Source organism: Hypanus sabinus, chromosome 21 (assembly GCF_030144855.1).
Source record: "Hypanus sabinus isolate sHypSab1 chromosome 21, sHypSab1.hap1, whole genome shotgun sequence".
NCBI classification, from domain to species: domain Eukaryota; kingdom Metazoa; phylum Chordata; class Chondrichthyes; order Myliobatiformes; family Dasyatidae; genus Hypanus; species Hypanus sabinus.
This window is the reverse complement of record NC_082726.1, coordinates 8213977-8228597: the sequence shown is the minus strand read 5'-3', so window position 1 is coordinate 8228597 and position 14621 is coordinate 8213977. Positions and strand designations below refer to the sequence as shown.

Below are 14621 nucleotides of genomic sequence, written 5' to 3'. Positions count from 1 at the left end.
GGCATTTGCCTTCCTCACCACCGACTCAACCAGCAAGAAAACCTTCAGGGTGTTCTGCACAAGGACTCCCAAGTTCCTCTGCATCTTAGATTCACGGATTTTCTCCCCAATTAGAAAATAGTCCGTACATATAATCATGTAATTTCCAACATTGTATTTCATTTGCCACTTTCTTGCCCATTCTCCTAATCTGTCCAGGTCCTTCGGCATCCTACCTGTTTCCTCAACACTAACTGCCCCTCCACTAATCTTTGTATCATCTGCAAACTTGGCAACAAAGCCATCTATTCCATCATCTAAATCAGTTATATACAGCATAAAAAGAAGTGGTCCCAACACCGACCTCTGCGGAACTCAACTAGTCACTGGCAGTTAACCAGAAAAGGATCCTTTTATTCCCACATGGTGTCTCCTACCCATTAGCCAGTGCTCTAACCATGTTAGTAACTTTCTTGCAATACCATGGGTTCTTAATTTGGTAAGCAGCCTCATGTGTGGCACCTTGTCAAAAGCCTTCTGAAAGTCCAAATATACAACATCCACTACATTCCCTTTAGTGGAATATACATTCCACTACATTCTAGGTCTAGAAACCTACGGACCCTCACAGCTACCTAGACTATTCCTCCTCCCACCCTGTCTCCTACAAAAATGCTATCCCTTTCTCTCAATTCCTCCGTCTCCGCCGCATCTGCTCTCAGGATGAGGCCTTTCATTCTAGGACAAAGGAGATGTGTTCCTTTTTTAAAGAAAGGGGCTTCCCTTCGTCCACTATCAACTCTGCCCTCCATTGCGTCTCCCATATTTCACGCACCTCTGCCCTCACCCCATCCCCCCCGCCAGCCCACCAGGGATAGAGTCCCCCTGGTCCTCACCTATCACCCTACCAGCCTACAGATCCAACATATAATCCTCCATAACTTCCGCCACCTCCTACGTGATCCCACCACCAACCACATCTTACCCTCCCTCCCACTCTCAGCTTTCCGCAGGGATCGCTCCCTATGCGACTCCCTTGTCCATTCATCCCCCCCATCCCTCCCCACAGACCTCCCTCTGGGCACTCATCCCTGCAAACGGAAGAAGTGCTACACCTGCCCCCACACTTCTTCCCTCACCACCATCCCAGGCCCCAGACAGTCCTTTCAGGTGAGGCACCACTTCACCTGCAAGTATACTGTATCCGGTGCTCCCAATGTGGTCACTTATACATTGGGGAGACCCACCGCAGACTGGGAGACCGCTTCACCGAACACTGGCACTCGGTCCTCCAGTAGTGGCGGGATCTCCCTGTGGCTACACTCTTCAATTCCACAGACCACTCCCACTTCCAGCATCTGCAGATTCACTCCTGTTGCCACAAGAATTCAACACCTTCCAATCCTATGTCACATCTTTCTGCTGATTTGATGCCATTCTTTACCAGCAGAGCCACACCACCCTGTCTGCCGACTTTCCTATCCCTCTGATATAACGTGTAACCTTGGACATTCAGTTCCCAACTACAATCATCCTTCAGCCACAATTCAGTGATGGCCACAACATCATACCTGGCCATCTGTAATATTGCAACAAGATCATCCACCTTATTTCTTATACTACGCGCATTTAGATAAACACCTTGAGTACCATATTTGCTGTCACTTCCTGACTCTAAATCCCTAATATTCCCTTCATCCTGGATGTTCTAGTTCTCAGGCTGGTCATAAGCTGTGTCCACACCTCTGACCATAGAGTGTGTGCCCTGACTTCACCCGACCACAAGGTGTGATCCCTCATTTGGACCGAGGCCCTAGGCCCCACACCAGACGTGCTGTGCAGTCCAAGCTCTCAGAGCTGGGTCTCCTTTGTGAAAGGAGACGCCAGCCACCTCTGCTTCACATCCCTGTTGATCTGACTGGAACTATGGAGATGGGAAGCTACATATTCCACCGCCAATATGGGATGCTCCGGAAACACACCTTATCACAAAATCTATCGCAGCAACTAAGTAAGGGAACTCAGGAAGGAGAAACACCTTCCTGGACTAGACTGCACGTTCAAAAACGAGAGGTTGCACAAACTTGGGTTGTTTTCTCTGCAGCGGCAGAGGCTGAGGGAGTTCTGGCAGAGATTTATAAGATTATAAGAGGCATAGATAAGCAGACAATAAATATACCTTTTTCCCAAAGTTTGAAATGTCTAATACCAGAGGGTGAAAGAAGGTAACTTCAAAGATGTGAGAAGCAAGATTTTTTAAACACAGAGAGAGCTGGGTGCCTGGAATAAGCTGCCTGGGGTGGTGACAGAGGCAGATACGTTCGGACTTTTAAGGGATGCTTTGATAGACACGTGAATGGAAGGAAATGGACATTGTGCTGGCAGAGGGGATTAGTTGAATTGACCATCTGATTACTAATTAAATTGATTCAGAACTCTGTGGGCTGAAGAACTGGTTCCCGTGTTGTGCTGTTCTATGCTTTGTGATTTCCCCATCCCCCTCCCTCCCACCATGAGCGCCACGCACAGGAGGGGTCAGGCTCAGGGCCTCAGCCCTCCACAATCATAATTGCCTCAGATGACCAGAAAACTCTTAAAAACACCAGGGTCACTCTTTACACAACGGGGAGTTGAAGAGGCCGTCACACAGGGGTTCATCCCGAGGCAGTGGGACCACAGAGCGTGGATCTTCCCCGCAGAGTCTCAGTGCATCCCTCAACACACACTCTGGCACCACTTCCCGACTCCAGAATGCCAGTAAAACTGAACGTATGGAAAGACGCACGCTGTACTTCCTGTCTCCATTTTGGCGAGTAAGGCACATCTTACGAAAGAAAAGGCTAATTGGCCTCAGAGCACACACAACCCACCGTAATTGAGCGCCTCAGGTGCCGTCCACTTGATTGGAATCTGCTTCATCCCCCCAGTGGAAGAGTAGACGCCATCCTCCTCCTCACGGGACATGCCGAAGTCACTGATCTTCAACACGTTCTTCTCAGAAACCAAGCAGTTCCGAGCAGCCAGATCTCTGCAATGAAACAGATATCAGCTGAAGTGTGTGCCCAGCAAAATCACACAAGCAGACACATTGGGTGCTGATCTGAGTGAGTGGGAGGGGTTGCACAGATTGGGGGGGGGGGAGAAGATGTCTTCCCTCTAGTGGGTGGGTGATCACTGGCTCTGAGTCTGTACTTGCTGGAGTTTAGAAGAATGGGGGGGATCTCATTGAAACCTATCGAATACTGAAAGGCCTAGATAGAGTGGATGTGGAGAGGATGCTTCCTGTAGTGTGAGAGTCCAGGACCAGAGGGCACAGCCTCAGAATAGAAGGGCATCCCTTTAGAACAGAGACAAGGAGGAATTTCTTTAGCCAGAGGGTGGTGAATCTGTGGAATTAATTGCCACGGAAGTTAGTGGAGGCCAAGTCATTGGGTATATTTAAAACAGAGATTGATAGGTTATTGATTAGTCAGGGTGTCAAAGGGTACAGGGAGAAGGCAGGAGGAGGAGGTTGGGAGGCATAATAAATTTGCCACAATGGAATGACAGAACAGCCCTGATGGGCCAAATGGTCTATTTCTGCTCCTATGTTTTATGGTTTGGTGGTCTTGTAGTTCCTGCTCTCCCCCCTGGGTCTCACCACCTTCACTTGTCAAAATCAAAGTCAAGTGCACAGGTGCAATGCAAATCCTACTTGCAGCACCATCACAGGCACACACCACCAGAAACACACCATCACAGGCACACACCACCAGAAACACACCATCACAGGCACACACCACCAGAAACACACCATCACAGGCACACACCACCAGAAACACACCATCACAGGCACACACCACCAGAAACACACCATCACAGGCACACACCACCAGAAACACACCATCACAGGCACACTCCACCAGAAACACACCATCACAGGCACACACCACCAGAAACACACCATCACAGGCAGACACCACCAGATACACACCATCACAGGCAGACACCACCAGAAACACACCATCACAGGCACACACCACCAGAAACACACCATCACAGGCACACACCACCAGATACACACCATCACAGGCAGACACCACCAGAAACACACCATCACAGGCAGACACCACCAGAAACACACCATCACAGGCACACACCACCAGAAACACACCATCACAGGCACACACCACCAGATACACACCATCACAGGCAGACACCACCAGATACACACCATCACAGACAGACACCACCAGACACACACCATCACAGGCAGACACTACCAGATACACACCAGACACACACCATCACAGGCAGACACCACCAGATACACACCAGACATACACCATCACAGGCACACACCACCAGATACACACCAGACACACACCATCACAGGCAGACATCACCAGATACACACCAGACACACACCATCACAGGCAGACACCACCAGATACACACCAGACATACACCATCACAGGCACACACCACCAGATACACACCAGACACACACCATCACAGGCAGACATCACCAGATACACACCAGACACACACCATCACAGGCACACACCACCAGAAACACACCATCACAGACAGACACCACCAGATACACACCAGACGCACACCATCACAGGCACACACTGTCAGATACACACCAGACATACACCATCACAGGCACACACCACCAGAAACACACCATCACAGACAGACACCACCAGATACACACCATCACAGGCACACACCACCAGAAACACACCATCACAGACAGACACCACCAGATACACACCAGACACACACCATCACAGGCACACACTGTCAGATACACACCAGACATACACCATCACAGGCACACACCACCAGACACACACCATCACAGGCAGACACTACCAGATACACACCATCACAGGCACACACCACCAGACACACACCATCACAGACAGACACCACCAGATACACACCAGACGCACACCATCATAGGCACACACTGTCAGATACACACCAGACATACACCATCACAGGCACACACCACCAGACACACACCATCACAGGCAGACACTACCAGATACACACCATCACAGGCACACACCACCAGACACACACCATCACAGGCACACAGCACCAGATACACACCAGACACACACCATCACAGGCACACAGCACCAGATACACACCAGATACACACCATCACAGGCACACAGCACCAGATACACACCAGACACACACCATCACAGGTACACACCACCAGACACACACCATCACAGGCACACAGCACCAGATACACACCAGACGCACACCATCACAGGAACACACTGTCAGATACACACCAGACATACACCATCACAGGCACACACCACCAGACACACACCATCACAGGCAGACAGCACCAGATACACACCAGACGCACACCATCTCAGGAACACACTGTCAGATACACACCAGACATACACCATCACAGGCACACACCACCAGACACACACCATCACAGGCAGACACTACCAGATACACACCATCACAGGCACACACCACCAGAAACACACCATCACAGGCAGACACCACCAGATACACACCAGACACACACCATCACAGGCACACACTGTCAGATACACACCAGACATACACCATCACAGGCACACACCACCAGACACACACCATCACAGGCAGACACTACCAGATACACACCATCACAGGCACACACCACCAGACACACACCATCACAGGCACACACCACCAGATACACACCACCAGACACACACCATCACAGGCACACAGCACCAGATACACACCAGACACACACCATCACAGGCACACACCACCAGATACACACCACCAGACACACACCATCACAGGCACACACTGCCAGATACATACCACCAGACACACACCATCACAGGCACACACCACCAGACACACACCATCACAGGCACACACCACCAGATACACACCATCACAGGCACACACCACCAGATACACACCACCAGACACACACCATCACAGGCACACACCACCAGATACACACCATCACAGGCACACACTGCCAGATACATACCACCAGACACACACCATCACAGGCACACACCACCAGATACACACCACCAGACACACACCATCACAGGCACACACCACCAGATACACACCATCACAGGCACACACCACCAGATACACACCAGACACACACCATCACAGGCACACACCACCAGATACACACCACCAGACACACACCATCACAGGCACACACCACCAGATACACACCACCAGACACACACCATCACAGGCACACACCACCAGATACACACCACCAGACACACACCATCACAGGCACACACCACCAGATACACACCACCAGACACACACCATCACAGGCACACACCACCAGATACACACCACCAGATACACACCATCACAGGCACACACTGCCAGACAAGCAGCATTCATCAAAAAGAAATTTAAATTGTACAGAATTTTACAAGGAAAAGCACATTTAGAACAGGAAAATGTATGTTTTAGCGTAAAGCGATCAGAGTGATCATGGTTTTGCTAACTGTATTGGTTCGAGAATCAAAGGGTCAGGAGAAGTTGATGTTGGTGGTGTGGGGCTTCAGGATTCTCTACCTCCTGCCAATGGGAGCTGTGAGAAGATGGAATAAACTGTATGGCGGGGATGGAATGGGCTGGATTATGAGGATCTGTGAGGGTGGATGTTGCCTTAAACATAGTTCGCTGTAGCACAATACAGGTCTTTTGGCTAACAATGTTGTGCTGACGTAAGATCAATGTAACCCTTTCCTCCCACAGTACCTTCCATATTTCTGTCATCCATGTGTCTATTTAAGACTTTCTTAAATGACCATAAGACCTAGGAGCATAATTAGGCCATTCAGCCCATCAAGTTTGTTCTGCCATTCCATCATGGATGATTTATTATCCCTCTCACCTCCATTCTCCTGCCTTCTCCCTGTAACCTTTCACACCCTGATTAATCAACTCCACAAACTTTGGTATCATCTGCCAATTTACTAACCCATCCATCCAGGTCATTTATACACATTACAAATAGCAGAGGTCCCAGCACAGATCCCTGTGCAGCCCCACTGATTACAGACCTCCAGCTTAAACAAGTCCCCTCAACAACTACTCTCTGTCTTTTATGTGCAAGCCAGTTCTGAATCCAATCAGCCATTTCGCTACAGATCCCCTTCACCTTAACTTTCTGGATTAGCTCCCATGAGAAGCTTTGTCAAACGTCTTCCTAAAACCCGCATAGACGACATCCACTGCCATGCCCTCATCAATTTCTCTCGTCACTTTGTCAAAAAACTCAGGAGAGTTGGTAAAGCAAGATCTGCCATGGCTCTCCCTAATTATGCCATGGGCTTCTAAATGCTCATGTATCCTATCCCTAAGAATTTTCTCCAGTAATTTCCCTACAAAGGATGTGAGACTCACATGTCTACAGTTCCCAGGATTTTCCTTTCTTAAACAGAAGTACAACATGAACTACTCGCCAGTCCTCCAAGACCTCGTCTGTGGCTACAGAGGATGTAAAGATATTGGTTAAGAGCCCAACAATCTCATATCTTGCCTCCTTCAGTAACCTGGGATAAATCCCATCAAACCCTGGGGATTTATCCACCTTAATACTCCTAAGGAAGCTCAGCTTCCTCCTTGACCTCTAAATGCCCTAATGTATTTACACACTCAGCACTGATTTCCTGGTCCTCCATATTCTTTTCCTTGGTAAATATTGAAGCAAAGTACTCATTAAGTACCTCACCCACTTTCTCTGCTTCCAGGCAAACATTACCCTCTTTATCACGGAATGGTCCCACACACTCTCCTCAGTTACCCCTTTACTCTTGATGTATGTAAAGCAGCAGTCCCCAACCACCGGGCCGCAAAGCATGTGCTACCGGGCCATGAGGAAATGACATGAGTCAGCTGCACCTTTCCTCCTTCCTTGTCATGCACTGTTGAACTTGAAATAACCTACCAAATCATACCAAATAACACATAAAACCTAAAATAACACTAACATATAGAGAAAGCAGGAATGATATAAATACACAGCCTATATAAAGTAGAAATAATGTATGTACAGGGTAGTTTCACTTAACAGAATCAGGAAGATTAAGGCAAAACTGATTTGTAGAGAAAAAAATCGGCACGTACACGCATGCGCACATCACGCATGCGCACACATGTACCCGCGCAAGGCAACATGGTCATGGTAGTCTTTCTCGGGGTCAACATGACTGTCCCGTATTTGACTGCTACTTTTGTCCCTTATTTGGGAGTGAGAAAGTTGGCAACCCTACTTGAACACCCTCCATCCCCCAGTCGGCCAGTCCACAAGAATACTGTCAATATTAAACTGGTCCGCGGTTGGGGACCCCTGATGTAAAGAATGCCTTGGGATTCACCTTAATCCCTACTTGCCAAGGACTTAGCATGGACCTTCCAGGTTTTCCTAATTCCCTTCTTTAGTTTTTTTTTGGCTTCTTTATACTCCTCATGTCTTTCCTTTGATTCCGACTTCTGACGCTTTACAGACCTTTCCCTTTTCTTCTGGACTAAATTCATCACCTGGACATCCAAGGTTGCCTCATTTTTCCAACCCTGTTCTTCTTTCTAAAAGGACCGTGCCTTTCCTGTGCTCTGTGCAATTGATCTTTAAGCACCCACTGAATGGTCAGTCACTGGTCAGGCTCATTACCCAACACCATGTCCAGTACAGCCCCTCCTCTCACTGGACTGTCCATGTATTGATTTAAGCAACCATCCTGGATACACTTAACACATTCAGTCCCATCTAAACCCCCTGTACTAAGGAGGTCCCAGTTTATATCAGGGAGGTTGAAATCTCCCATGACATCAACCCTACTATCTTTTCACATTTCCTGAATCTGATTACGTATCCGCTCCTCGATGTGCCGGTGGCTATTGGGGGGGGAGGGGTCTGTACTACAATCCCGTCAGTGTGATTGCACCTTTCCCATTCCTGAGTTCCACCCAAACAGTCTCAGTGTCTGATGTCCTCCATTATGTCTCCCCTGAGTGTAGCTGTGATATTGTCCCTGATCAGTGGTGCAACTTCCCACCCTCTTTTACTTCTTCCTCTATCTTTTCTAAAACCCTGAAAACCTGGCACATTAATCACCTATTCCTGCCCCTCTCTCAACCAGGTTTCAGTAACAGCTACATCATAGTTCCATATACTGATCCATGCTCTAAGTTCATCACCTTTACCCATAATACTCCTAGCATTAAACTAACCACACTTCAAACGATCTGTCCCATCATACCTATTATTTCACTTCGGCCTTTCAATATTTCTCCTGACCCCTCTCCCGTTACTGAGCCTGTAAAACTCTCCTGAGTAGATTCAACAAACTTCCCGGCCAGGATATTGGTTCCCCTCCAGTTCAGGTACAACCCATCCCTCTTCCACAGGTCATCCTGGGGGAATGTGTCCAATGATCAAAGCCTGTCCCCTGCACCATCTCCGCAGCCACTCATTTATCTGTGCTATCACCCCATTCCTACCTGCACTGGTCTATGGGACTGGGAGTATACTGGAGATTATAACCTTGGAAGGTCCTTCTCTTCAGCCTCTTTCCTAACTCTATATACTCACTGTGTAAGACCACTTCTCCTTTTCTTTCTATGTCATTGGTGCCAATATTCACCATGACCTCTGGCTGTTCAAATGGTTCTGTTTATTATCAGAGAGTGTCTACATTATACAAACTGAAACATTCATCTTCACAGACAATACTTGTTTGAGAATATTCTGCAGCTGCTCCGATACATCATGGGCCCTAGCACCCAGGACCCTCTCTTTTGCTTTTATGTTGGCTTTGATTTCCCTTGTCAGCCACAGTTGCCTCATCCTCCCTTTAGAATACTGCTTCATCTTTGGGATGCACCTTTCCTAATTTCTCCAAGAAATTCCAGCCATTGCTGCTCTGCTGTCATCCCTGCTAGTGTCCCCTTCCAATCAATTTTGGCCAGTTCTCTTTCATGCCTCTGTAATTCCACTTACTGCACTATAACACTGATACATTTGACTTTTCTTCTCTCTCTCAAACTACAGGGTGAATTCTGTTATATTATGATCACTATCTCCTCAGAGTTCCTTTACCTTAAGCTTCCTAATCAAATCTGGGCAATTACATAACACCCAATCCAGCATTGCCGTTTCCCCTAGTGGCCTCAACCACAAGTTGCTCTAAAAAGCCATCTTGTAGACATTCTACAAATTAGCTCTCTTGGGATCCAGCACCGATCTGATTTTCCTGATCTACTTGCATATTGAAACCTCCCATGTCCTTATTACCTACCTTTTCTATCTTCCATTGTAATTTGTAGTGCACATCCTGGCTACTGTTCGGAGACCTATATATAACTCCGATCAGTTTGCAGTTTTTTAACTCTACCTACAAAGATTCTACATCTTCTGATCTTATGTCACCTCTTTCTAAGGATTTGACTTCATTTCTTTACCAACAGAGCCAGCCTACTCCATTTCCCTACCTTGGACATTAAGCTCCAACTATGAACTTGCAGCCACAACTCTGTGACGCCCATAATATCAAATCAGCCAATCTCTAACTGCACCACAAGATCATCTACCTTATTCCATACAGTACGTGCATTCAAATATACATTTCCAGTCCTTTCTTCATCACACTTTTTGGCCCCCTTTTACACTAACTCACTGACTGCAATTTTGCCTTGTCATCTGCCTGTCCTTCCTCACTGTCTCACTACACAATGCATCTGCTTTTGTAGTACACCAGCTTCCACCTCCCCCCCACCCCACCAAATTAGTTTAAACCCTCCCCAACCGTTCTAGCAAGCTGCCAGCAAGGATCCCCTCGGATTCCAGTTTCACCCATCCCTTTTGTACAAGCGGTACCTTCCCCAGAAGAGATCCCAATGATCCACAAATCTGAAACCCATCCCCTGCACCAGTTCCTCAGCCTCACAGTCAACTGTCATATCATCCCATTTTATCAATCCAGAGATACTACCTGGAAGACCTGTTTTTTCAGATTTCTACCTAGCTTCCTAAATTCATTCTTCAGGACTTCCTTTTCCTACCCATGTCGCTGGTACCATGTCTTCCAGCTGCTCACCCTCCCCGAGAAAGCTGTGGGCCTGATCCGAGACATCCCGGACCCTGGTACCAGGGTGGCAATTTGGGTATCTCTTTCATGTCCACAAAATCTCATGTCTACTCCTCTCATTGTGGAATCCCCTCCTCTTCTCCCTTCCCTTCTGAGTCACAGGGACAGAGATCAGGTTACTGCAGCTTCCCCCCGCCATCCCCAGCAGTATCCAAAGTGCTGTACTTATTATTGAGGGGAAAGGCCACAGGGGTACTCTGCTCTGGCTGCCTATTCCCCTTCCCCCTCCTGACAGGCACCCAAGTACCTGCATCCTGAAACTCTACTTCCCTGTGGCTCCTATCCATCAGCTCAGTGTCCCGTACGAGTTGAAGGCCATCGAGCAGTAGCTCCAGTTCCATAACGAGGTCCCTAAGGAGCTGCAGTTCGGAACTCTATTTGCAGATGTAGTTACCAGGGAGACTGGGGGTCTCCTAGAGTTCCCACATCTCACTCAATTACACAGCACCAACTCTGCATCTATTCTCAGCACACTGGCAACGTACTTACTGGAACCTTACTGGACCTGTAATTGCCCCTAACATATTTGCCTCTACCACTATCCCTGGCATGATGCCCCCCTGATATCCCTCCTCTTCTTTCCCCCAATCATTTTAAATTATGCCCCCTTGTATTAGCCATTTCAGCTCCAGAGAAAATGTCCCTGCCTGTCAACTCTATCAATGCCTCTTATCATTTTTGTACACCTCTAAAAGTCACCTCTCAACCTCCTTCACTCCAGAGAGAAAAGCCCCAACTCACTCAACCTACCCTCCTGCAGATGGAGGGGAGGGACATTACTGAAATGGCTGTAACTGTCTATCCAGGGACCATGGAGAAGTGTGACACCACCAGGGTGGGTGGGGTAACACTGTGACCCCAGCACGTTGCTGGGTGTCCTGGAGATGAACACCACTGACCTGTGGATGCAATGCTTGCTCTCCAGGTAGGCCATCCCTGCAGCTGCATTCTCCGCCATCTTGATCAGGTCTTTGGTAGTCAAGCGACTGGCTTCGTTCCGTAAAAACGTCAAGAAATCTCCTCCTGAATCGAGAGAGTTACAAGTGAAACCTCAACGACTTAAACTTCCTCACCTTGGCAACTTCCAGCTCTGCTGACCTCCCTGCAAACTGATTTCCACCCCCACAGATGCTGCCTGACCAGCTGAGAATCTCTCTGCGTTGCAGGCAGTCACCATGCCACGCTGCGTGTTTGTGAAGGGAGTTGTATAGCGGGAAAACAGGCCCCTCAGCCAAACTCCTCCACGCTGGCCTGAGGATGGTGAGTGCAGTGAGTGGAAGGAATAGCAAGGAATTGATACCAATGCTGAGGGGAGATTTCACAACCAGTAGCATGGCGGCTAACGTAATGCTTTATAAAGCCAGCGATATGGGATCAACTCCGGCCACCGTCTGTACAAAGTCTGAACGTTCTTCTTGTGACTGCATGGGTCTCCTCCCACGTTCCAAAGACGTACAGGTTCGGGTTAGTGAGCTGTAGCCACGCTTTATTGGCAACACTTATGTGATCCTCAGACTGTGCTGGTCGTTGATGGCATGAAGTTTTGATGTCCTCCCCCCTCCCCATGACAAATAATTAACCTAATCTTTAAATCTGTTTGGTTCCAGCAATATTTTTCACTTCTCAGGATTGGTTATCGGTGGGAAGGCCACCGTTTACTGACCATCTGGACTGTGGCTGAGAGCCTGGTGCTGAACCTGCTCCTGCCCTTCTGAAGTCACTCTGCCGAGGAGGAAGTTTCAGGAATTGGACCCAGCCATGAAGGGTGGGTGATATAGTCCAGCTCAAGGTGCTGTGCAACGTGTAGACACACGGTACTTATAACAGTTCACACGATGTTATTACAGCATCAGTGACCCCGGTTCAATTCCCACTGTTGTCAGTAAGGAGTTTATACATTTTCCCTGTGACCGTGTGGGTTTCCTCTGGGTGCCCTGGTTTCCTCCCACAGTCCAAAGACTTATGGGTTAATTGGTCATGCTGGTATAATTGGGAGGTGTGGGCCTGTTGGGACAGAAAGGCCTGTAGAACTACATCTTTAAAATAAAATAAATAACATTTTAAAAATCGCAAGAGACTGAATCTGGAACAACAAACAACGTACAGGACAAACTCAGGGAATTGAGCAGCTTCTGTGGAGGAAAGTGTTTAAAAAAAACACCTGTGAGGTGTTCCAGACGTAGGCGGGAAGGATCTGAACTGGGGAAGTGGTCTAGATAAAAGATCTCGACCCGAAGCACTGACTGGCCATTTCCCTCCAGAGGTTCTGCCTGACCTGCAGTGTTGTCTGTGAGTTGCTCAGGACTTGCAGGCAGTGGAGTTCTGTGAGGCACCAGCGGCACATAGATCTCTGGGGCCAAGGAACAGGTATGAGTTGTTCTCTTGCCTTTCCCACCTTCCCAAGCTTCCAGCTGAATGAACAAGACACAGGGTTAAGAATTGGGCCGTTTTACCCATTGAGTCTGCTACACCATTCCATCACAGCTGATTTATTATCCCTCTCAACCCCCACTCTCCTACCTTCTCCTGGTAACCTTTGATGCACTGATTAATCAACTATGTCATCACCAGAAGATGATGATGCAGGGGATCCACGGGGAATTGGCTGTCTGCTTTCGGAGTTCTTTATTATTCGGCGTCACGGTGTGGACGTGACGGTGTCACGGTGGGAGTAGTCTCCCTGTCCAATTGAGGGTAGTATCAGTTTCATCGCAAGACGTGAGAGTGACAAAGGCCACGTGTGGTGCCAACTGCTGGACGGATCATCGACTCATAGTGTCCAAGTTTAAACTTCGCATCCTGCCTGTGAGAAGACCCCAAGGCCAGAAGACTGCAAAGAGGCTCAATGTCTCCAAGCTGAAGAGCAGCGTAGTTGCAGAAGAATTTCGTGAAGACCTAGATAGCAGGCTGCTTGACACACCCCAGGATGACCACACCAGCATTGAGGAGCAGTGGACGGCTTTCAGAGATGCAGTCTACTGTACCGCTCTCGAACACCTCGGACCAGCAATCCGTAGACATCAAGACTGGTTTGATGAGAACGACGAGGAGATACGGACACTGTCGTCAGAGAAACACCAACTATTCAGAGCGCACCAGAACGATCCCACTTCACAAGCAGAGATAGATGCCTTCGCCAGTGCAAGACGGAAAGTGCAGAAGAAACTCCGTGAGATGCAGGATGTCTGGTTCAGCAATAAGGCCGATGAGATCCAGGGCTACGCAAACAGTCACGACACCAAGCGTTTCTACGACGCTTTGAAGGCTATGTATGGACCTCAGTCCTCTGGCTCCTCCCCCCTCCTCAGTGCAGATGGGACTCGGCTGCTGACAGAGAAAAAGCAGATTTTGGAGAGATAGGCTGAACACTTCAACCAGGTCCTCAACCACCCTGCCGATATCAATGATCAGGCCATTGCTCGCCTACCTCAGGCGGAGATCAACCTGGACCTTGACAACCTCCCCACAGAAGAAGAAGTC

General features: G+C 48.4%; 1 protein-coding gene across 3 annotated transcripts in view; it reads right to left on the bottom strand.

Moving 5' to 3' along the window:
- fes (FES proto-oncogene, tyrosine kinase) overlaps nt 1-14621 on the bottom strand; it is a 118521-nt gene that overhangs the window by 5299 nt on the left and 98601 nt on the right. For all 3 annotated transcript variants that reach the window (XM_059945910.1, XM_059945912.1, XM_059945911.1), the window contains 2 exons: nt 12041-12164; nt 2850-3007 (listed from right to left, as the gene is read on the bottom strand). In XM_059945910.1, the coding sequence (XP_059801893.1) occupies nt 2850-3007; nt 12041-12164 (282 nt within the window). The remainder of the gene's footprint in view (nt 1-2849; nt 3008-12040; nt 12165-14621) is intronic.